General features: G+C 35.2%; 1 protein-coding gene across 4 annotated transcripts in view; it reads left to right on the plus strand.

Moving 5' to 3' along the window:
- The first annotated feature begins 27 nt into the window (after positions 1-27).
- Positions 28-23287, plus strand: part of ATG13 (autophagy related 13) — a 28374-nt gene continuing 5114 nt past the window's right edge. The window contains exons 1-17 of one of the 4 annotated variants that reach the window (XM_070936324.1): positions 28-738; positions 4007-4088; positions 4806-4886; positions 5324-5443; positions 6116-6162; positions 8468-8608; positions 10964-11004; positions 11859-11955; positions 12232-12330; positions 13453-13543; positions 14895-14993; positions 18386-18496; positions 19380-19519; positions 20312-20429; positions 20691-20768; positions 20937-21053; positions 22791-22919. In XM_070936324.1, coding sequence (XP_070792425.1) covers positions 4020-4088; positions 4806-4886; positions 5324-5443; positions 6116-6162; positions 8468-8608; positions 10964-11004; positions 11859-11955; positions 12232-12330; positions 13453-13543; positions 14895-14993; positions 18386-18496; positions 19380-19519; positions 20312-20429; positions 20691-20768; positions 20937-21053; positions 22791-22919 — 1578 coding nt within the window. In that variant the 5' untranslated portion in view covers positions 28-738; positions 4007-4019. The remainder of the gene's footprint in view (positions 739-4006; positions 4089-4805; positions 4887-5323; positions 5444-6115; positions 6163-8467; positions 8609-10963; positions 11005-11858; positions 11956-12231; positions 12331-13452; positions 13544-14894; positions 14994-18385; positions 18497-19379; positions 19520-20311; positions 20430-20690; positions 20769-20936; positions 21054-22790; positions 22920-23287) is intronic. The other 3 variants (XM_070936333.1, XM_070936338.1, XM_070936343.1) reach the window with 3 other exon arrangements.

Raw genomic sequence — 23287 nt, forward strand, 5'->3', positions numbered from 1 at the left:
TCATTTGCCTTGAGCCGATGAAAACAAACAGCAGCAATGGCGGCGGTGACGGGATCCCGGGGGAGGCCGCGGTCGTGAGGTGCCGTCACGGCCCCTCGTAGTTTCCAGCGAGGAAACCAGGTTAAGGGGGCGACCAGCCCTCGGCTTCTTTGGCCACAAGCGTCTCTCGGACAGCTCTTCCAGGAAAAAAGCGCCACTCGGACCGGAGTGTATTCATAGCCGAGCCGGAGGCATTTCTCCTCTGTCTGAACCAAGCCTGGAAAGAAGCTGTTGGTGCTGCCGCTGCCGCCACCCCCACCCCACCCCAGCCCCACAGGGCCAATTCTGATTTTTAGCTTGGGGTTAAAAGGCTCCAACCGCGCTCTTCACCCTCTTCCCTCAAGAGCCAAGCTGAAAATTTAGACTCCTTCTCCTCTTGCGCCTTTCCTGGCTGTGTCCACGCGGAAATTTAGGCAGTTCAGCCAGTCGCCTACCGAGTTGGACATGGAGGTTCCTTAGTGCTTTTCCTTCTTAGTTGGACAGAGAAAAATCCCATTGCAAAAGACACTGGTTTCTCTGCTCTCTGAAACTCAGAAGATCCTCAACAGGGAAGAAAAAAAGAAGCATCTTCCATCAAGACGAAGAGGTCGGGAGTAAGAGAAGCCAAATGAATTTGGCCAAGCAAACAGGCTAGGAGAAACCTCTTGGGTTAATCCCGGGATGAAACCTCGAATTGTCACCTCAGCCTCTCTTGCGCAGGTAACCATCCGCCTCCTGCATCTCAAAATATACATAGATCTTTCATAGGTTACAGCTTACAAATATACTGCTCTTCCTGAATTACAATAAAACAAGGAAGGGGCAGAAGATGATGTGTGGAATATTGAACTGCAGAGGGAAAAAAAGAGAATTATGATGTCTACACACTCTAGCCCAGCTTTTGGATTTGAGAAGGGTTGGTGGATGACCATCTCAATGGATGAGTCATACTAGAAAATGGGCAGGGCAGTTTGACCTCTTAATTCTCCTAGCAGACTATCAACCATGGTATGTATTTTCCTGGGCTTTATATTTCTAGTTGGTATTTGGGATGGATTTGCACATTTCATTCATTCATTCATTCAAGCTAATATCTTTGTGTTTTTGTGTGAGTGAACTTTTAGCCACTGGGACTTTTAAATAAATTGCGGATTAACGTGTAAATTTAACTAATTTTGATCAAAGAAAAACATGGCTTACTGTGATATGTGTGTTCAATCACAACTGAATCATATAAGTCACTGAAAAAAGTGACTTATAATAGTTTTTCACACGACTGTTGCAGCACCCACGTGGTCACATGATCAAAATTCAGACACTTGGCAATTGACTCATATTTATGAAGTGCAGTGTCCCTGGGTCATGTGATAACTTTGTGACCTTCTGCCAAGCAGAGTCAATGGAGGAGCCAGAATCACTTAACAATCATGTTACTAACATAATAACTGCAGTGATTCACTTAACAACTGTGGCAAGAAAGATTGTAAAAAGGGGCAAAATTCACTTAACAACTGTTTCACTTAGCAACAGAAATTTTGGGCTCAATTGTTGTTGTAAATCAAGGACTTCTTGTTTTGTCTTCTTGTTTCTCACCCCATATTTACAGCCTTAAATAGAAGAAAGCTGTTTGAGGAATGACTTCAACTTTATATGTAGATGCTTTGTACTTAAATTTGGGCTTCTGGGATCTTTCCATACACTGTATTAGTAAAGTAGTTAGTCTGGTAAATACTAATATGCCTTTTATTTCTTTCTCCTTTCATTTACCATCTCATTATGCTACGACTGATTATAACATATGCCTTCCTTTTCTTGATGGAAACTTGTATGCTGCAGTCACTGGCGTGTAGCATCTGTATTTCCAATAATAGATCTCTGCCTCATAAAGGCATTGCAGGCATTCTAGGGAACTATAAAGGTTTATTTGAGGTGTTTTGATATCATAGGAAAAATGAAAGCTGACGTTGCAGGAACTATCATGAGAGGCTTTGTGAGAAGAGCAGCCTCAACAGCTTTCCTTTGTATAATGGTGTGCTATGTGGCTGTCCAAAAACATCCTAGCAACCTTTATTGAAGGGCAGAGCCTACTATATCCTGCCCTCATTAATGGAGATCATTTTATAGAATAATGTACTTCAGCAATTTCATATTTGCTGATTGAGTCAAAAAGCTTCATCTATCCTTGCTTTATGTAAAATTCAAAACCAGTTAGCTAATCTCTGATGCCACTAATTGTCCTTCTTGAACAAAAAGATTGAGAGATTGTAATCTGAAATGCCAACAAGGTTCTGTTTGGAAATTTGGCCCTGCCCTGATCTTAATTATGATAATGGCTTTTTCTTGATCTGTGAACACTAAATAAGCATACAGTGCTAAAATTATCATTCATTATAGTTGTTTAAAGTAGCTATTACAAAGATCTGAACAACTTGTTTTTCATGTTTTCAAATTTGAGGGAAAGGAGCTTTTTTTATCCTTGCAACATGAAAACTATTTTGTACCTAGCATGTTCTAACTTAGGTATTCAGTGCTATCAAGTCTGGCTCAACCTTAGTGGCTATATAGACAAACTGCATCTCACAAGAGCCTTGGTGGCGCAGTGGTTAGAATGCAGTACTGCAGGCTACTTCTGCTGACTACCGGCTGCCTGCAATTTGGCAGTTCTAATCTCACCAGGCTCAAGGTTGACTCAGCCTTCTATCCTTCCGAGGCTGGTAAAATGAGGACCCAGATTGTTGGGGGCAATAAGCTGACTCTGTAAACCTCTTAGAGAGGGCTGTAAAACACTATAAAGTGGTATATAAGTCTAAGTGCTATTGCTGTTTTGACTTGTCTCTGAGAATAGTACATAGCCATGGATATTTGTGGACTGCAAATAATAAATTATGATATACAAAACGCTATTACTTGCATCAAATATTACGAGGCAAATGCATGAGAGGCATGCATCATGATGACATCATGTACATGCCATCTTCTTGACAGGATCTCTGTTAGATTGTTAGACTTCTCCAAATATGCTTTCTTCACCCTTCTTTATCAGTGCAGGAATTTTAGAGAAAATAGGTTTATTGGTTGGTAGAGATTAGACTGTATATCTTGCCTTTCCTGCTATATTCATGCTTTGATGGAATGACCCTGTGGGCAGATGGTGTCTTGTACGATATTGATGCCTTGTGCTTTGTAAATTATTTGGTCGATAAGGTGGTGAGTGGTTCTGTCTCATAGCTCTGTTGGTTGTTTCCTATATGACTTGTGATACTGTGATGGAGTTGTTCAAGTGAACCACTTTTGGTTCACTTTTGATATAATAGATAAAGTTAAAATATCTGCTCCTTGCTGCTTTCTCCGAGTGCAGTGCTTCCAAGAATTTTCTTGTATTTTTTAATCTGGCTTGTTCTAAGATTTACAGTTTCCCATCTGAAGTTATCCTTGAGATTATCTTTGCAGAGGGAGATTAATGAAGTCATATTATGCCTTTTGAGAGTTAATTGATGTTTGGGGATGCATTCCGCTGATTTCTGTTGTTTTATATAATGTTATTCAGAATCCTTGCATTCTATTGTATTGAGCACACACAATATATAAGGACATGACATCAAGTACTGCTGAGTTCCATTTCAGATCTACTCTGAATAAACTTACATCATGAACAATGATATGTCAGCAGTTACTCATTGTCTTACATCACATTACCTAGAATTCATTTCACAAATGATTAATCTTATTCACCAAGTATCTCTATCAAGTTCATCGGGTGAAATAAAAAGTTACTTGATTTTGCCAGGTGATTCTGAAAGAGCAGACAATGTAAACTTCACTGAATATTCTTAATTTCTGTTTATTTAAATGAACAAATTGATTTCAAAAGTAGTGGCTGACTTAAAATCTACTTGTTGATGTTGAACACTAGTTTGGCTGAATAATACTGTGCAAAAGAACTTCTAAGACTGGAAATGTGAAATCAATTTTTTTTGTCCTGTTTCAGACTTTCATATGCAATGGATACTGACCTCAGCTCCCAGGACAGGAAGGACTTGGACAAGTTCATAAAATTTTTTGCTTTGAAGGTAATTATTTGTGTGTGCATTATGTTTAGACTACAGCATAACAAAAGCTAAAGTTTTGCACAATTCAGTGGCAGTTACACAAAATGTGTAATAGAATTCTGTAACATTTTTTAAAATTAAGAAATTAGAAGAAATTAAGAATTTCAGAAATGTCTTTTCAGTTTTATGATTTTAGGCTTTAAAATAGGAATCCTGAATTTCAGTGCTAAAGTTAACCCAATCCTAAAGAGGCAGCCCTTCTTCTTCAGTAATAAAGTAATAAAAACATGAATTCTATATTAGGGGCTCTTGTACTTGTTCAGAGTCTGAAAACTTATTCCAAATTTCTGTTGTTTTTAATTCTGTCTTTTTTATTGTTGTTTTACTCTTTTAGTTAGCCACCCAAAGTCATGCATATGACTTTTATTTATCAATTAAATAAAACGCTTTTTTGAAGTGTGCACAGCCCTAATTCAAAGAAATAAATAAAATTGTTAAGAGATATAGGAAAAGTTATATGATTTCCTGAACTTTTCTGCCCAGGATCTGAGCAATTAATAATGCATGCATGCATTATTAATAATGCATTTCTGACTTCTGCTATCAAACAGTTGAGTAATTTGGCTTTTGTACCTCCTTTAATTTTTTTTCAATCTGGTACCATTCAGTAGGTGTTCTCTACTTGACTTTTTGACTATTTGTTTTTTCTCAATGCAGTAAGCCTGTTTTGTCTTTCAGACTGTACAGGTGATTGTGCAGGCCCGACTTGGAGAAAAAATCTGCACTCGCTCATCCTCCTCACCAACAGGCTCTGACTGGGTAAAAAGTATTTTTGAGAACAATCCCTTTGTTACATCATTCATAACATTCATGTTAAAAGCACGTGGCTTCTACCTTGCTTCTGTTGTAAAGTGGTTGTATAAATATAGAATGTATGGGAGCAATTCATTCCTTGTTTGCAAGTTCTTATTAGATCTTTTGATTGAGTATTTGTGACATACAAGATCTCTAGAGACAGTGAAAGCAAATAGGACTTGGGTATATCTGTGTGTTTGTATATTATCTGCTTTACAACATTTTGAGGAAATCAACATTTATTAATCTGTGATGTATGACAGCAAAGGATTTTTGCTTTATAGTAGTGAGATTAATCTATTGTGAACTGTGTTTTATTATACATATTCCTGCTATAGGAAGGTTTGTAGGTTTCTAAAGTAGATTCCTGAAAATTAAAATCTACATTCTTAAATTTACAGTTCAACTTGGCAATCAAAGACATACCAGAAGTTACTCATGAAGCAAAAAAAGCTTTGGCAGGACAGCTGCCTGCTGTTGGGCGGTCAATGTGTGTGGAAATCTCCCTTAAAACCTCTGAGGTATAAACTGAACCAACCATTCTTTTTTTCTTATTCAATTTCATCTCAGATTTTGTTACATGGCTTCAAATCATATGAAAATTTACAAGAGAGGGTTCCAGTAAACCACTGCTGGCAGCATTATAATTTTCATTTTTATATAAAAAACAGAAACAACTCTGTTTAGTCACTGAAATATTATTACACATAGGATCTTCTTTCCAAGAATTCTATTTGAAATTGCCTTACATGATGAGATAGTAGATAGAACTAGCTTGTCTACTACTAAAACTCTCATTGTTATAATCTTTACGTAGGTGAAATGGTACACCCATTTTTGAAGTAAGGTACCTCAAAAGGTCTAACTTACAGAATGCATCTAAAATCCAGGATCCATTTCCCATGTAACTGAAATTTGGCAAGTTTTATAAAACATTTTATCAATCCATTATTTTATGTCCTGCATTCTGCAGTGACAAAACTTGAGCTTCTTTTCTGTGACATTCTTTCAGGTATATGAAGGTATCACTTTTCATAATTTGGAAACTATACTAATGTTAAATCCACCTAAAGTTTCATTTGTCTCATTTTCAACAACACCACTGACTCATCTGTACTAGGTACATTTTTTTTCACAAGTAAAAGCTTTGTCATTATAAAGGCTTTGTTGAAATACTTTTTCTTCCACTGCAGGGAGATTCCATGGAGCTGGAAATCTGGTGTTTAGAAATGAATGAAAAGTAAGCTACTGTTTAAAGTATTTTCATTCCTATCTTTACTGGAAAAAAATCTATCAGAATGGCTCACATCAATAACAGAGAGGACACTACCTGTCCCTAGGAAGCCTAAAAGGCATAGTGTAAAAGAAAAGGGAAGTGAGAAGAGAAACAATGCAAATAACAAACTCAGTTACCAGTTTTAAAGCTATAATGATGTTATAAGCAACAAGCTTGAATGTGAACAATTAATATTAGTGAATCTCTAGAACCGATGGGCACAGGAGGCTTTTTGTTAAGCGTAAATAACTAAACACTAGTTCCCATTTTTTTCTTTACATTTTAAAATGCACATAGAAAGAAGTAGTAATAAAAATGAATACATCCAGTATGTCCATCATAATTAATTTATGAGTTAACATTTGCACAGTACAAAATAAAGTTTGCAAGTATTTCCCAATTGTAGGTAAAAAAAAGCTGTTCCAACTTGCATGAAATGTTTCCATGCAGTTTAACTTCTGTTATCAGCTGCTTAGTTGTTTCTTGGTATTTACGCATTTTCAAACATTGGTAAATTGATAACAGTATCATGTATAATTACCCTAAAACTAAGGCCTTCAGTGTTGTAGTGCTTATAGGTCTGCTGATACGCCCCTTTGTGCCCTGCTTGACTTCATATTTCAATTTACATTTCAATTAAAAAGTGGCAAGCTGGCATATTATAATAGGTCAAAATGCCAATCTATAGAAGCATTCTTTATTCTCAAGAATGTCTAAAGAGCTAAAATGAGCTTAGTAGGCTTTCATAGAAGCTAAAAATAATCATGCAGAATAGAGCCTGCTAGCTCTGCAAATGGACAAAGGTAGAAATGGGGAAAATGCAAGAGGTGGAGGATGGAGATGGTGATATATAAAGCATTGGGATACTTTGAGTCTCACTAAGTCTTCCATGGTAGGCATTTTGTGCAGGCATTTTGCTAGACTTCCCACAGCTTATTCTAAATTATCCAATTAAAAATATTTTCATATGTCAGGAAGCCAGATAGAAATTTGTTCATTTCACAGTTCCCTTTTCGTTAAATACACTTACGTATTTCAAAAAGCTATGGGATTTAGATAAATCTGTTCTCATCAATGGGCTTTGTTTCATTCCATAATAGTAATTTTATAGCTATAGTAATTAGTTAATATTGCATTCCAGTTCAGGAAATGAGTATAGAATGGAATTTCATTTTAATTTGGATGAGGAGAAAGTTTGTTCTAACAAAAGTACAGGTAGTCCTTGTTTAGCGGCTGCCTCATTTAGTGACCGTTTGCAGTTATGATAGTGATGGCAAAGTATCTCTCACAATAAAGTCATAAGAGTTGTGATTTCACATAGTAACCACTTTGCTTATTGACCAAGTTGCCAAGTCCGGTTGTCATTACATGAAAACTACCTGTATGTCATTGCAGAAATTATCTTATTTGCATGATAATGTCATTAACCAAATAATGTAAATTACTTGGAAAGCAAAATTTTTTGGGTTTTGGTGCATCTGAATTAAAAATAGATCATATTTCCACATGCCAAAAATATATCCTATTCTAATTTATGAATATTGTGGAAGAAACTTTTTAATATATTCTATATCAAGCAAAGATATATTGTAATATGCATCCATTTCTATATAATTCTATGGTATTTGTGGATTAATGCATTATTACTTAAGATATTCTTCTCTGATATTTGAGAAGCAAACATCTTCATTTGAATTAGAATTAAATAATTGGTGTATTACACAAAATCTGTAGATATATTAATTTGCTTTGAACTCTATAAAAGTATAATCTTTATTTTTTTACAGTGATAATTCAGTACAGATAGTCCTTGACTTACAACCATTTGTTTAATGACCGTTCAAAGTTACAACGGCACTGAAAAAAGTTTTCACACTTACAACTGTTGCAGCATTATCACAGTCACGTGATCAAAATTCAGGCACTTGGCAACTGGCATGTATTTATGACAGTTGCACTATCCTGGAGTCATGTGATCACCATTTGTAACATTCTCAGCTGGCTTCTGAAAAGCAAAGTCAATAGGAGAAGTCAGAGTTGCTTAACAACTCTGTTGTTCATTTAACAACTGCAATGATTCATTTAATAAGTGTGGCCAAAAACTCATAAAATGGGATAAAAATCATTTTAACTTGCCTTGCTTAGCAACAGAAATTTTGGATTAAATTGTGGTCATAAATTGAGGATTACCTGTATTTCAAAGTTGATTCATTTCAGAATTTATCGATTCTTGGAATGCCGGACTAATTATTTTTATGTATGCTTTTAGATGTGATAAAGAAACCAAAGTTTCCTACACTGTGTATAATAGGCTGTCTCTACTGCTGAAATCTTTGCTTGCTATAACAAGGGTGACACCAGCCTATAGACTCTCAAGGAAACAAGGTCATGAATATGTCATATTGTACAGGTAATACTGACTTTGATCATCCTCAGGACCAAAAAATAAATAGAACTTCTAATACATTCTATATTGTCTGTATCAAGTTTTATATTTTTTGTTCTTGCGTTTCCATTATTTTTCTCCAGCCTCATATTTTTTGACGTGCTTGCATTGGTCTCTCTTTTTTTATTTTTTTAATTTGCTGTTAATCTTATTTTAATAAATAAGTAGGTTGTCATGTGCAATTGATAGTTTACTGCATTCTTCTAATATGTGTACAATTTAGGGATATCTGTGGATTTATAGCTATATTTTTCCTTGTATTTCTTCATAACTTAGTCAAAATATAGTTAACAAATTTTGTTTCATTTCAAAATTTCTCAAAATATTAAGCAGATTATTGTTTTTTAACTTTACAGTTTTGCTTCTTAATCTTGTTATTCAAATTATAATTCTATGCATTATCCATAAAACAAAAAATGAACAAAATAAGTTGCATATATTTCTTCATTCTCTTTTTATCTTTAGTGCAATGTTATAAAATCTCATTAGATAATATTAACAAGCCAGTGTGGTAGCAGTGGATTTTAGATTTCTGTAAATATTTGGAAATTATTTTAACAAATATAAACCATTTCATAATTCCATGTATTTCTCAACACTTATAGGTTCATTTGTCCTATAATAAGTTTCTTTCCTCTTTTTGGTTTTTCAATCAATATGGTCGCTAGAACTTGAAAATGTCTTGATGGCAAATAATCTTTCAATCACTTATTAATTTACAAAGATAGTTTATTCTTTTAGTGAATGAAAAACTAAAGCAACTTAATTCCTTTACTAATTGGAATCCATGCTATTTTAAACATATTTAATAATATGATAGGAATAATAATTGAAAATTTTGTATATGTCATAAATTCTTTTGTTATCAAGAGTACTAGTTATTGCATGGTTTCATATTTCTCTACCCTTGCCTGTATATTGTTCTAGGCAAAAACAGCATAATCATGCAAATTGTACTACACTGCAAATGTCCATTAAATAAACATTTTATTTTAGAGAAAAAGTTCAGCTCCACATTTCAGGAATTAACATATTTATAACGTAAAATTTCCACACTAAATTTGTATTTCTATTGTTTTTGAGGCAAGGAGTTGCAAAAATATTTATTCCATTATTTAGATGCCATCTAACTCCAAAGACGTTTATTAATCTATTAAATACATTGGCCTGCTTAGTTTTTGTATTCTGAAGAAAACATTGGTTTATTTTAGTTCTCTCTACTATATTTTTTCCTCCATGATTTTTTGATATCTAAATGAGGAATTTAATACTATGGGATCTAGTATGGGCAGATCCAGACATAAGTACGTTCTTAGCTATGAAAGTCACTTGGCACCTTTGTACCAATATGTTTAATGTAATGCTAATTGTAGAAGGAGTAATATTAATGATAACTATGAATGGAATAATTTTGAAATGTACCCTGTTTTCAACTACAAGCTCATACATCTATTGAACTCCCAAAGTATATTGCTGTGTTTTGTTTTGTTAAAAGGAGAGAGAATTTAAAAGAAGATTATATTAATCCAAACTGAATATCACTTATTGATTTCATTTAATCCAATTTTAGTATCCGTAATTTCATTACTTAGAACATGTAACTGGCTGAATATATAGTTTAATCTTCCAGTTTAAAGCAATTGAAACGTATTAATATGGGAAAGTTTTTTGAAATCCAACAGGCAAATAAAAGTGTAATAGTCTGATATTATTGTGCAATTGTGTATTTAAGTATTTTCCAGTTAATCTGCTGTACCTATTTCCAGTTGCCTGTCCAACTAATAAAATATTGTTAAATGATTTATATTTCCAAACTACATGTATATTTAATGAATGGCCTCAATAGTTTCAGACAGAATATAAATGATCTAGCTGGCTCCTAATTTTTCTTATTATCCTCAAATTCAATTGGTTGCTGCTACTACTTTGGATTTTTGTTGGCTAGGGTCTGGGTTTATCAATTAAAACGGACAATATATTAATGGGGTTTTAGATCAAAACCTTACTACAGGAATTTATTTGATCTTATATTTCTTTTGATTCGTTTTTTTGTTATCTCGATTCTGTGCCAATAATAATATTATATGTTCTAATTTTGGCACCTAAGCATTTACCATGCTTCTTTCTTTGATTCTGACATTAGGTGATCTTATGGATATTTTATGTTACTTGTTCACAGAAGATCAAAAAGTGACCAGATCAAGGGTTGTAAGATTATTGTACATTAAGAATTAAAAAAATCAATTTTATATCTCTGCCTTGCATCTTAAAACAACATATATGATGTATATAATTTTTGTATCTACTTATCTGTTGTAGGGTATACTTTGGAGAAGTGCAACTGAATGGCTTGGGAGAAGGTATGACTGGGTATCAGAAAAATTAGACCTGGGCTTTTCTTTTTTTACTATTGACAGACTGTAGAAAATAAAAATGGGCAATTATAGATTAACACGGATGGGCAAATATGGCCCCTTTATGACCTGTGGACTTCAACTTCCAGAATTCCTGAGCCAGCTTGGCTGTCTCAGGAATTCTGGGAGTTGAAGTCCACAGATTGTGAAAGGGCCACATTTGCCCACCCCTGGACTAACAGATTCACATGTTTACAAAAGAAACATGCATATATGTATGGATGTTTGAGGTTTATAAGAGATTGATGAAGAATTGAAACTGATATCTGGGATTCAACTAAAGAATATATTCATCTGACTTTTGTCAATAGGAGAACTAATAGAAGTTTGCATCAATCTCTTGAGTGTATTATAAGCATAATAGTAAAGTTATTTTTATGGTAAGCTGTTTAGTCACAAAGTATCAGCTCTCAAAAAGTAAATTGGTAAAGTTAAAAGAAAAGCAACTTCTGCAGGTCTATAGCTAAGTACAAGGTAGTGGTAATTTCCAAATAACATGATAGTTCTTTCAGACCTGAAGTTTTCTGTTCCAGGTTCCATTTCAGATAGGGTCTAGAGATATTCTTGTGACTCTACTAATTTCCCACAAACAATATTGCACTAAAATTAAAAATGAGGTGGAACATGAGAGGGTGATGAACACAAAGGGTGGTCTGCATTGACATCATCTTGGGGGCTTCAGTTTTATTGTTGTGCTCAGCTAAGACTAGAGCAATAGTGAATCGTTTTATTTTTGTGGTTGATCGTTATTAACATAAAGAGTAGTTGGGACAATGATCACTTCTCTTCTGCCTGTGTAGGATTTCAGACAGTCCGAGTTGGGACAGTTGGTACTCCACTAGGCACAATCACTTTGTCATGTGCCTACAGAATCAACCTAGCATTCATGTCTACCAGGTGAGGACTTCTTAGTCAAACTAAATAATCTCTTCTTAGGATATCCTCCTTTAAGCCAGAAAATCTTAGTTACTTCGATTCGGTAGATTGATACTGGTAGTTTTAAGTTTTGAGCAAGTTCCTTGCTTATGTGTGGAGTTGCAGGGTTGAATTGTGGTGATGCTCTGCTCCCCATAAATTTATCCAAAAGAGCAGGATGGCTGTCAGAACAAGTTGTAAAATAGAAACCACAGTCCTATGAATAATACAATTTGCTTATTACTTATTGCCTTGCAGGCAGTTTGAGAGGACCCCACCTATCATGGGGATTATCATTGATCACTTTGTGGACCGTCCCTACCCCAGCTCCTCACCCATGCATCCCTGCAATTACAGGTGAGGAAAGAGGAATCATGAATAGTGGAGGCAATTATCCCAGGTATAGAACCTTTACAGCTTACATTGCTGGGTAGAGAAAATTATGTGTGAGTCTTGCTCACCGCTTCAATTTTGAAGTGTAGTATGCAGAAAAAGCCTGAATTTCTTACACTATTTAGAAGTGGATGAATAGAATGAGAAAACTTTAAGGCACATTCATTTCAGGTCACACCTTAGTCAGTGAGAAATCTTGGGATTGTAAATATTTTTCCAGAGTAAAGTGCAGTATGAAAATAATTTCTTTTTTTTCCCAAACAACTTGGCACTTGTTTTATAAATTTCTACTTTAATTCCAATATCTCAGGGGCTGCCACAAAAAAGAGGGAGTCAAGCTATTCTCCAAAGCACTTGAGGGTAGGACAAGAAGCAGTGGGTGGAAACTAATCAAGGAGAGAAGCAAATTTCCTAAGGAGAAATTTCCTGACAGCTAGAACAATTAATCAGTAGAACAACGTGCCTCCACAGGTTGTGAATGCTCCAATACTGGAAGTTTTTAAGAAGAGATTGGATAACCATTTGTCTGAAGTGGTGTATTAGGGTTCCCTGCCTAAACGGGGTTGGACTAGAAGATCTCCAAGGTCCCTTCCAACTCTGTTATTCTATTTCTATTTAATGATTGTATGATAGTATAAGTAAAGCATGATAATTCAAAAAATATTTTAATAGATGACCTATTTTTTAAAACATTTCCCAGGTTAATATTTTCTTCATTGGCCAAAACAGCAGTGTTTAGAAATGTATTTTGTGAAGCTCTGAAATTACATTTTGTATATCTCTACAACTAAGAGCCTTGAAATGAATATCAGTAAAAGCTTCCTTTTGAAAAACAAAAAATAAAACTTCTAAGAAAATATGTCATTCTTTTCCGGGGAAAATTTATGAACACATAAAATCCAAAAATATTAAACCCGCCCTACCAGTTCCGCTCTTTTAAGGAAAGAGTGAGCTCTGTCATAATTCTCCTTTCAACTCCACCCAAATCTTTTAATTCCTGTCTATAGTGTTTTTATCAGTAGAACCTTTGCTTAGCTATTATTAAACATTTCCATTTTTTAAAAAAGTATCTTGTGATTGTTACAGAACAGGTGAAGAAAATGCAGTGGCATATCCATCAGTAGAAGATTCTCAAGAAGTATGCACAACTTCTTTCTCTACTTCTCCCCCATCCCAGGTAAGTTGTTTTTCAAAATCAATTTAGAAGTTTCCCAGTGTGCCTTATTTATACAGTTATACAGCCATATTTTAGCAACTGACACTTTTGCAACCTGTGATTATTATATAGTACAAAACGAAGAGCGTGACAACTAAACTGTGATGGGCATTGCTCATAATACACTTCCTTATGCATATATTTCACTATTGCCAAGAGGTGGTATTTTTAATTAATAAGAATAGAGTATAGGTGTATGAAAAAAATTAGTTCAAGCTTGATGACAATCTACTGATCATAATATATAGTCTAACCTTTTAATCCATCTAATTTTCAGATTTTAAAAAATTCTATACTTAACATAGATTGGCAGATACTCCTGCAAAACATTTGGATTAAAAATCAAGACACAAGGCTTCGTTTTAAAACTCAGTACAATAAGACCATCCTGGCATGAAAATAAGTTTCTGTTCTTCTCTAATGGCAATATTGGTGGTTGTTGCCAGGGAGTTAGATTGTATGTAATTACTTATATAGTCATTTCTTAATTTTAATTTTAGGAAAAGAATATTCTGCTGAGTATGAGCTTACAACTGATTTCTTCATCCCCATTTCCCCGACTGATATTTATATCAGGTCATACCCGATACAGAGCATTCTTGTAGGCTATTTCTTTAATAATTAATTGACAGTCAACATTTGACAAGAATTACTTCTTAAGATGTTCTGACTCTAGTATTGCCATTGTCTTAATTATGCCTAATATGAAAAGACATCTTCTGGCAAGTCAGCACAGTTATAAAATTTGTGATCAAAAACTGATCATCCTATATGTCCATTTTAAACGGAAAACCAGAAACTCTATTCAGTATCTGTTTCTTTTGGATGCAAATATATAGGGATTGTATCATGATTTCATGACACATTTCATGCTTTCCCCATTCCATCCCCTCTGCATTTATGCCTGTCTCCTGTCTTCATTGGAATTTCATTCTTCAAGCTAGTGAAGATAGAAGTGATTGTGCTCATATTTGATAGTTTTGATTGAATTGATCTTTCCTCCTCTCTGTTGTTACCAATAACCATTTGACCTAATCCTTAGAAGGCCCGTGTATTTGCAGCAAATTCTGACTCTCTTTCCTGATCTAAATGGAATTCTCAAATTAAAAAGAAATTAATTTGGAAAATACAACAGTTACCCTGAAATGTTAAACCTCTTGCAAACCATGAAGTGCCCTCCAGTTCTGTATATGAACATTTCCAATATATGTCTGGATGTAACATTCAGTTCATCAAACTCTTTTCCATTTTTCTTTCTGAAGTTCTTTTCTTTCTCTTCCTTGTGTGTTTTCTTTCGTGTGTCTTTGTACAGTGTGTATTTACTGTCACTAAAGCACATTTTCAGACTCCTCCTCCTGTGGTGATGGATACCTTGAAGGGCCCTATGATGGGGCTGGCCTTTTCACCTCAAGTGAGTTGATTGTGGAAAACATATAGGGCCAAAAAATTTAAAAACTAAAAGATACATAACAAAAGTAAACAGTAAATATTTTTGCTTTGACTTCATCGGTGAGCCCAGCTGGCCTGAAATGAAACAGGCCTTTCGGTATGTCCCATTTACAAAGTTGGCATTATATATTCAGTTTCCAAATACCTTTTCTAAAAGAAAGGAAATTGAAGAGAAAAAATCATATTGAAAGTTATTAGCTTTATATTTTTATTACTGAGCAAGATGCTTGTAAAGTTCTTGAATTCATGGATTCATAGTAAAATGTTAGAGATACCGGTGAAAAATATCTTATAACAGTCTATTAAGGTGTCGGCTTTTGTCACAGCGATGCATACTATTTTTTTTTCCTCTTCCAAAAAAAGGAAAAGAAGACTCTAAGAATTGATTGAGAGTTATGGTATATGAGGCTTTATTTGAAATTTTGTTGCTGGGTGTGGGAAAAAGCATAGCAAGAGGATGAGGGAAAAGTAGGCCATTGCTAAGAGGATCCATTTATAATTCCAGTCATAATAAAAAGATAAGATATTTTCTGTTTTATATAGATAGTCTTTGGCGTATGACCATAATTGGGACTGGAACCTTGGGTGTTGAGTGAAGTGGTTGTTAAGTGAGATGTCATGTGACCATAATCCTAGCTCAATGATGGTAAACCTAGCACTCTGCAGGCCTTGGGTCTGCTTCTCACCCTGCGGTGTCCCAACCCCTCTTCCCCACCCCTACCCCATCACTGAACACTCGCTTACCTTTTATAGATCTCCAAAGCTCCAGAAATCATGTTGGAAAATGAAAGCAGGCCACTCCATCCCTTGGCATTTCTAAGACCTGTGGCTCAGCCCATGAATTGTAGCTGCTCCAAAAATAGCACCCACTTCTGGGCCTCCCAAGGCCTCCCCCACCCTTTGAGGCACTCCATTCACTACTTAACAACCACAATGGGAAGATCAAGGTTGGAGATCATTAAATGAGATAGTCATGCAGCAGGCTCCATTATAGTCATAAGTCAAAGACCTGTAGTGAAAGTATAAGGAAACAGTATGGTTGTGCAGATGATCATGCTAATCATATTCCTTGACAAAATGAATGCTGCAAGGGGGGGATAATAATTTTCAGCGCCGTCTTGTGTTGACCAATTTTTTTTTTTTTAAATGGGATTTTAAAAAAAATCTCATAATAACAAGTGCCTCTCTCATAAGCAATATGGTGAGATGTAATTTACAGGAACCCATACTGGATTGGGTGTCACTGGATTGGTCAACAAGGACTGTTCTAAATGGTGACGTTCATGGACATTTGATGAAAAATGGGCTAGAGGAATCAAGACTGTTGGCTGAGCAACCAGCAGTTGCAGGGTGACTGAAAGAAAAATTATTTACCCATCGCCAATATACAAAGACTGAAATAGTGATCTGTTATTACAAATAAAATCCAATGAGAAGAGGATATCCGAAAAGAATGTACCAGTTCTGGAAAGAACAACATTCGGAATCAGAAATAACATTACAGAGGCTAGAAGATGAATGTTGGTTTGTAATGTAAAATAAAGTATTCATAGAAGCAGAATTAGAAGAACTGCAAAGGTCTACCAAGGGCAAAAAATGGAAGCCTTGCCAGAAGTAGCTCAGACTGTAGAGGCAAACCAGGGAAGTTGAAACTAGTGGAAGCCAGCATAGCTATCAAATCATTTTTATTCCCAAACTTAAGACACCACCTTTACAGGATGAAAAAAGCCCTTTAATTAAAAAAACAAAAGGAATTGAAAGAAGAAGAAGAAATAACTGAACACCAAGAACAGCACAAAAACAATGTACTGAGGCTGCCTATTGAACAAGTGAAGCTTGTTCCAAAAAAACAGCTAAAACAAATACTAAAAGATGCCAATACGACAATATCAAATATAAGCACCAGCTCACTGCAAGAAACAAACCAACTAATGTACAGCACAGCTGTAGTTGTAACTGAATAACGTGGATACAAAATGAACAAACAAGGGAAAAAAAGCCAAACAGTACACCACCAAAATGGAAGATCAGGCTGCAAAATAAGACCAGTATGTTAAGATCAGATGCAGAAAGAAAAAAAAAAGCAATGGCAGAACACCTTTATATTAGTCGCTACAGCAATCTCCGACAATATAAATATGATTCATTAATATAGGGATGATAGTGAGTTTTGCTCCATTTTACGACTTTTCTGGGCACATTTGTTAACTGAATCAATGTAGCTGTTAAATTAGTTACACGATGGTTAAGTGAATCTGGTTTCTCCATTGACCATGCTTGTCAGAAGGTTGCAAAAGATGATCATATGACCCCAGGATGCTGTCATAAATGTGAGTCAGTTTTCAAGCATCCAAATATAAATCACATGACCATGGGGATGCTGCAATGGTCATAAGTGTGAAAAATGATCATAAGTCACTTTTTTCAATGCCATTGTAACTGAATGGCCACTAACTGAATTGTTGTAAGTCGAGTACTACCTGTATAGGATTTAACATCCAACAGCATCTAAAAGAGTACAGCTTCCTATCATTTGCTTTAATAGTGCTAATAGGGATAATGGTACACTTAAATACACACACGCATAAACATACAAACATATTTTCCTTAGCTAGGAAATCACAACTACAATGCTTGCAACAGGTAGTGTAGTGTAACATGTTATGCAAATGTGTGTGTGTGTAAGAGTTGTAATTCCAGCCTTTATTTTTCATAGATTCTACAATATATGTACTCTGGATAGTCAAGAGTAAGAGATGTAATATAAACAAAGCATCAGTTCTGTCCTCTGGCATGGTTTTATGGTTTTCTTTATTATTTTAATAGTTGAAGTGAAATGTGATGTCTCAGATATTAATTTTGGTCCGGGTTTAGATTTTTCCTCTGATGACCAGAGGTTCTGCTTTGCAGACTTTGCATTTTATAGCTGAAATTCAAAGTGTCTTCTGCTTAGATTTTATACTTCTTGATGAGAGATAAAATGGGGCATATGAATGATAATTATCTAACACTATTATTAATTCTTTTGATAGCCTTCTCTCAGAGCAATGGTTGTACTGTCATTTGCACAGATTGTTTCCTTATTTAAAATGTTAAATACCAGAATATATATGAAGGTCATTTCTGTAATTTAGATCTTTGGAAATTGGTCCTTAAAAATAATATCAGTCATAAGTTCCATTAAAATCAGCTTACCTTTTTTTGTGTGAGAGAGAAAGTATTAGAAACAAGACTAGCAATTTTATTTTGCAGATCTTGATTTCATTTCCTTCCCTTTCCTATATATCTAAACATTATTCAGACTCTGTGGGGTTTCCCTTTCTCTTCTTTTTCCTCCCTACCCCTATTTCTTAGCTCTCCAGCTCTCGTCTTTCTTATCAGCCTGCAGCCTTGGGAGTTGGATCAGCTGACTTGGGCTACCCAGTAGTCTTTGCTGGCGGCTTGAGCGCTACACATCTTCATCAGGTATTCTCAGAGATTTGCTGTTCTAAACTGTATCTCATTGACAGCTAACACTTTTTCTGAACTTACTCTATTCGTCTCGCATCAGCAAAGAAAATAGGATAATAGTTGAAAAAAACCCAACAATACTAGTAGCATTGGACAAAGAACACTAACATTGCTTTTTGGATTCACATGAAATAAGACTTTGCATCCCAGTATGATAGAATTTCATTTCTTCTTGGATCCTTGGCAAAACCTGGACACTGTATGGAACGTTGATCATACCTTCTTTGCTTAACTGTTTAGAAGTGTGGATTATTTTATACAATGCTTGAAAAGTGGAAGAAATATTTACTATAGTTGTATTTAATGCAGTGTGGGATATAGTTGGATGTCATGAAAATGGGGCCATGATATAAATCTATGTGCATTGAATAAAATTTATAATTATTATTACGAGGTATACTCATTAAAATGTTGCTCCACTGCAAAGTATTTTACTTTTAAGGTATACTTTGAGAAACAGCTCAGTTCTGCTTGCTAAGAAGTTTGAAGGTTCTCTGACAGTAGGCCCAAAATAAATAAATAATCAAATGAAAAGTGCTACAGGGGGTTCAGGGCAGCTCTCAATTCTTCAAGTTGTTATCTTCCATTTAGTTCTACTTTAGTTCCTCTCCCTCTATACCTATACTTTTGACTGAAATTCTTCCTCCCTCTTTGCCTATTGGTAGAAATCATTCAAGTTCTTGAGAAACAAGGTGCACTGCTTCTTCCAAAATATGTCATAAATTCCATTACTTTTAATTGAAAAACAAACAATTGCACTCTTCGAAGTAAGAGAACTGAGCATTCTCTCTTCCTGAATGACTTCAAAAATAACAAGTTTGATCTTTGTACTTTCTAGTTGGTAGTTCCAGGAAAGGAGGGAGGAGTACCTATGATTCCTAGCCAACCGATGCATGGCACCCAGGCAGATCATGAGAAAATAATGACATGCACTCCCCTGGATGGAGGCCATTATTCTGCAGTTACTCCATCTAGTAGGTATGTATTTAAAACTTTCCTTAACTATCTTATGTATCACTTTTACAAACCAAAAATTAATTTGTCCGAGAATTAATGGCATTTGTTATGCAGATTAGTAGCTTGGGGAAAAAAGCTTAACATCATCCTCTGAAGTTCTTTTTTCTACGTATTTGCATTTTTCAACTTAGTGTTTTCCCTTTTTTAAAAAGTTGTTTTTCTACATTTTCTGTAAGTAGCACCCTCATGGGAAGATAGCATAATTCTCAAACTCTCAACAATATTGTTAAAATGTGTTCTTGTTTGATTATGCCAGTGCCACTAAGTGCCAAAAAAAGGAACAAAACATTTAGATTCTGTCTCCTTTCCCTTTGGAGATCTCTTCATTCTTTGAAAAAAATACTTCGGGGGGGAAAAATGCTGTCTTAATCCTAAATTCACTACCTCCATTTTTTAAATGTTTTGTTTGTACATAAAATGTATTGCTGCTGATAAGAAGAAGTCAAATGAAAGTTGAGGAAACGTGTGTGTGTGTGTGTGTGTGTGTGTGTGTGTGTGTGATGAGTAGACTGATGCTAGAAGATAAAGCATAACTTTCAAATAAAAACAATGTTTATCATTGGTGGAATACTCAGAACACCTTTGAAATCTAAGTTTTAATTCTATGGGAAGTACTATATATAACTTTAATAAAAAGCTAGGAAAGATATTAGGAAAAATATGTACTTCATAACCAGTGCTTTGTATCAGTAGTTGTATATCTCTAGTGTAGTAATAATAATAATAATAATTACACCCTCTTTCAACTTTCAGTGAGGATCCAGAAACCGTATCTAACAGCAGTGAAGGAAAAAGCGGTTCTCCACGCGATGCCTTGGAAACCTTCTTTGTTCGAAAGGTGGGAGCCTTTGTCAACAAGCCCATCAGCCAGGTAATTCACTTTAATTCATTGCTTGCATATGGCTTCAGAAGCGAAACACAAGGAATGTCCTTTCCCATAACACTGGAGAAATGCCATTCCAGGTGGTAGTCTGCACAACTTGGCTGTATTTGGCTTTCTCTAATTTCTGAACTTGTCCTGGCCAATTTTGGGGCTGTAGGCATGAAAATTTGCAGCAGTATATTGCATCCTGGCAGAAATAGTAGGATTTGTCAGGAGACATCTGAGATTCTATCTTTTGAACCTCTTTAGGTGACAATGGCCAGTTTGGACATTCCTTTTCAAATGTTTGCTCCCAAGAGCTTTGAACTAGAAGATAACGATCCCATGGTAAGAACTGCCTACCTTTCTCAGTCCTATAAAATTGTTGTCAGTATTATGCCTCCTGAATGCCAAGCATGCCTATAATTTCTGTCTGCAAAGATAACTTCTTGTCTCTGCTTATTTTGCCCATCGGGACTTTATTATGTTAATTGGACATTTGAATTCCTTTAACAGGTAAATCCTCCTGATTCTCCAGACACAGAGTCTCCTTTACAAGGTAGCCTACACTCAGTGGGTTCCAGTGGCAGCAGCAGTGGGAATATCCATGATGATTTTGTTATGATAGATTTTGTAAGTCCATACAACCTTTACATTACACAAGTAACTAGTATTTAAAACTCCATGCTCTGGTATTTGGGGGAAAGTTTTCTTCCAAGAAGCACCAGTCTCTGGTGAATTTGTGGGGCCTTGATGCTTTCTGAGTTTGATGGTTTACTTGCAGACGACTCATTACCAAACTAGGTAGAAGTTGTCTGTCTTAATTTTTGCAAACCAAAAATTAATGCCAAAAGCTTATTTCATTATCCAGATTTTATTCTGGTATGAGCAAAGAAAATATCTATAACGATGACTTGTAACAAAAATGTGGCAATGCAGAAATCAACCATAGCATATTACAAAATCAAAATATTTTTTAATCTACAATCAGATTTTTTTCTTTCAGAAAGTTAAAAATAATATGGGAAAAATATTTTAACTAGAGATTAATAGATACTATGGAAAAATAAGAATGGGAGAGGAATCTATTGATAGTTGATACATTACTATTTGAAGCAAAAACTACAGCAATACAACAGTTGTATTTTCATTTTAAAAAGGCTCATGAAGCAGTGAATAGAACTGTGCAAATAGAAGTGAATTAGAAATAACAATGATAGGCTACAATTATGTGTTTCCCAAAATGGTACATAGAAGAAAGAAAAGAGACAGAGAAAATTACTGGTTTATTGCAGCAGAGAATTCAATGTCTTTATTTATGTAACAAAATATGTATACTATCACAGTTAAACGATTCTGGGCAGTTCATAAGCTTTTCAAGCTCAAGTTCAATTGAAACAATTAAAAAGTTCAGTATAATAGATGACGACCCTCCACTTCAATAACCATTAAAATGGCTAGAAGGCCAGTTCAAAGAGTATACTTTCGCAATTTCCAAAAGACCAAGAATGAAAGCACTAATCAAATCCCTGAGGGCAACCCATCTCATAATGTAGGTAATGTATCTGACAAGGCCTGTCTCTGAACCTGTGTACCCATTACTTCATATGGTGGCAGTATCTAAAGCAGATGATCTGTTGATGGCCACTTAGAAAGAAAAAATAATGGTGGACAAGGTAGGTTCTGAGGTAACCCAGTACCAAGCCAGGTAGGGCTATATAGGTAATAACCAATACTTTAAATTGTGCATTAAGGCTACTGTACTGACAACCATTGCAGCAATTGTAGATTAAACGTTAATTCTATTCTGGCATATTTTGCCATGGTTTTCTGTATCAATTATATCTCCACCTCATCTTCAAAGGAGCTGAATAAGGAATAGATTGTAGTAGTCTAATCATATGATGATAAAGGCATATAGCTGTTGCCTGTGCTTCCTGGTCTAGATAAATGCATAACAGACATACCAGCTGAAGCTGGCCAAATTTCTCCTTGCCAAAGACTGTCTGTTCTTCAAGCAGGATGTGAAAATCCAGGAGGGTGACTTGATTCAGAGCTAAAGCTGGAACTGTTATTTTTAAGAGATTAAGATGTTTCTGGATGAACAGCAACTCCATCTTGCTAGGGTTTAGCCTGACCTTGTTGCTCCCAATCTAGTCCCTTATATTTACAGTCTCCTCTTTTTCTCTGTTCCATGAAATCTAATAATCTAATACATAGTGGTACCATAAGATGAAACATTGACGTACAATGTGTTAAACAATTTTTACTTATTTGTCTTCTTTTCAACAGATCAGAGTTCAGAATGATATCTATTTTATATTTTGTTGCTTGTGCATAGTTGACTTAAATCTTTCACTTGAATTGTAGAAGCCAGCATTTTCTAAAGATGACATTATCCCCATGGACCTAGGGACTTTCTATCGTGAATTTCAGAATCCTCCTCAACTCAGCAGCCTCTCCATTGATATTGGAGCTCAATCCATGGCAGAAGACCTGGTAAGCAATAAGATTTCTGCAAGGGATATTTATTTCAATAGCTCTTTTCAATTTGGAGAGCGTTTTAATAAGTTGGACAAATAGACAACCAGGAAGTTCAGAGTCCAAATGTTAGTTTTTACAAGCTTGTATTTATATGTATGAATTTAATTTATAGACTGTCTTTCGCTTCTGAGATCAAGGTGGCATACATAGGTGGCTCCTTCCCTCCCCTTTTCCCCATAATGACTGTGTGAGAGAGTTTGGCTAAGAATAATTGATTTTGTAATAGTTTTGACGTTCCTTAAAATTATTGCTGGAATTTCTGAAATATCCTCAGTTTAAACATGCTGAAGTATGTCTAAAAACTGGACAGATAAATAAGGCAA

The sequence above is a fragment of the Pituophis catenifer genome, unplaced genomic scaffold (assembly GCF_029215685.1).
Source record: "Pituophis catenifer annectens isolate HBS135680 unplaced genomic scaffold, rPitCat1.0.hap2 SCAF_1, whole genome shotgun sequence".
Lineage (NCBI taxonomy): Eukaryota > Metazoa > Chordata > Lepidosauria > Squamata > Colubridae > Pituophis > Pituophis catenifer.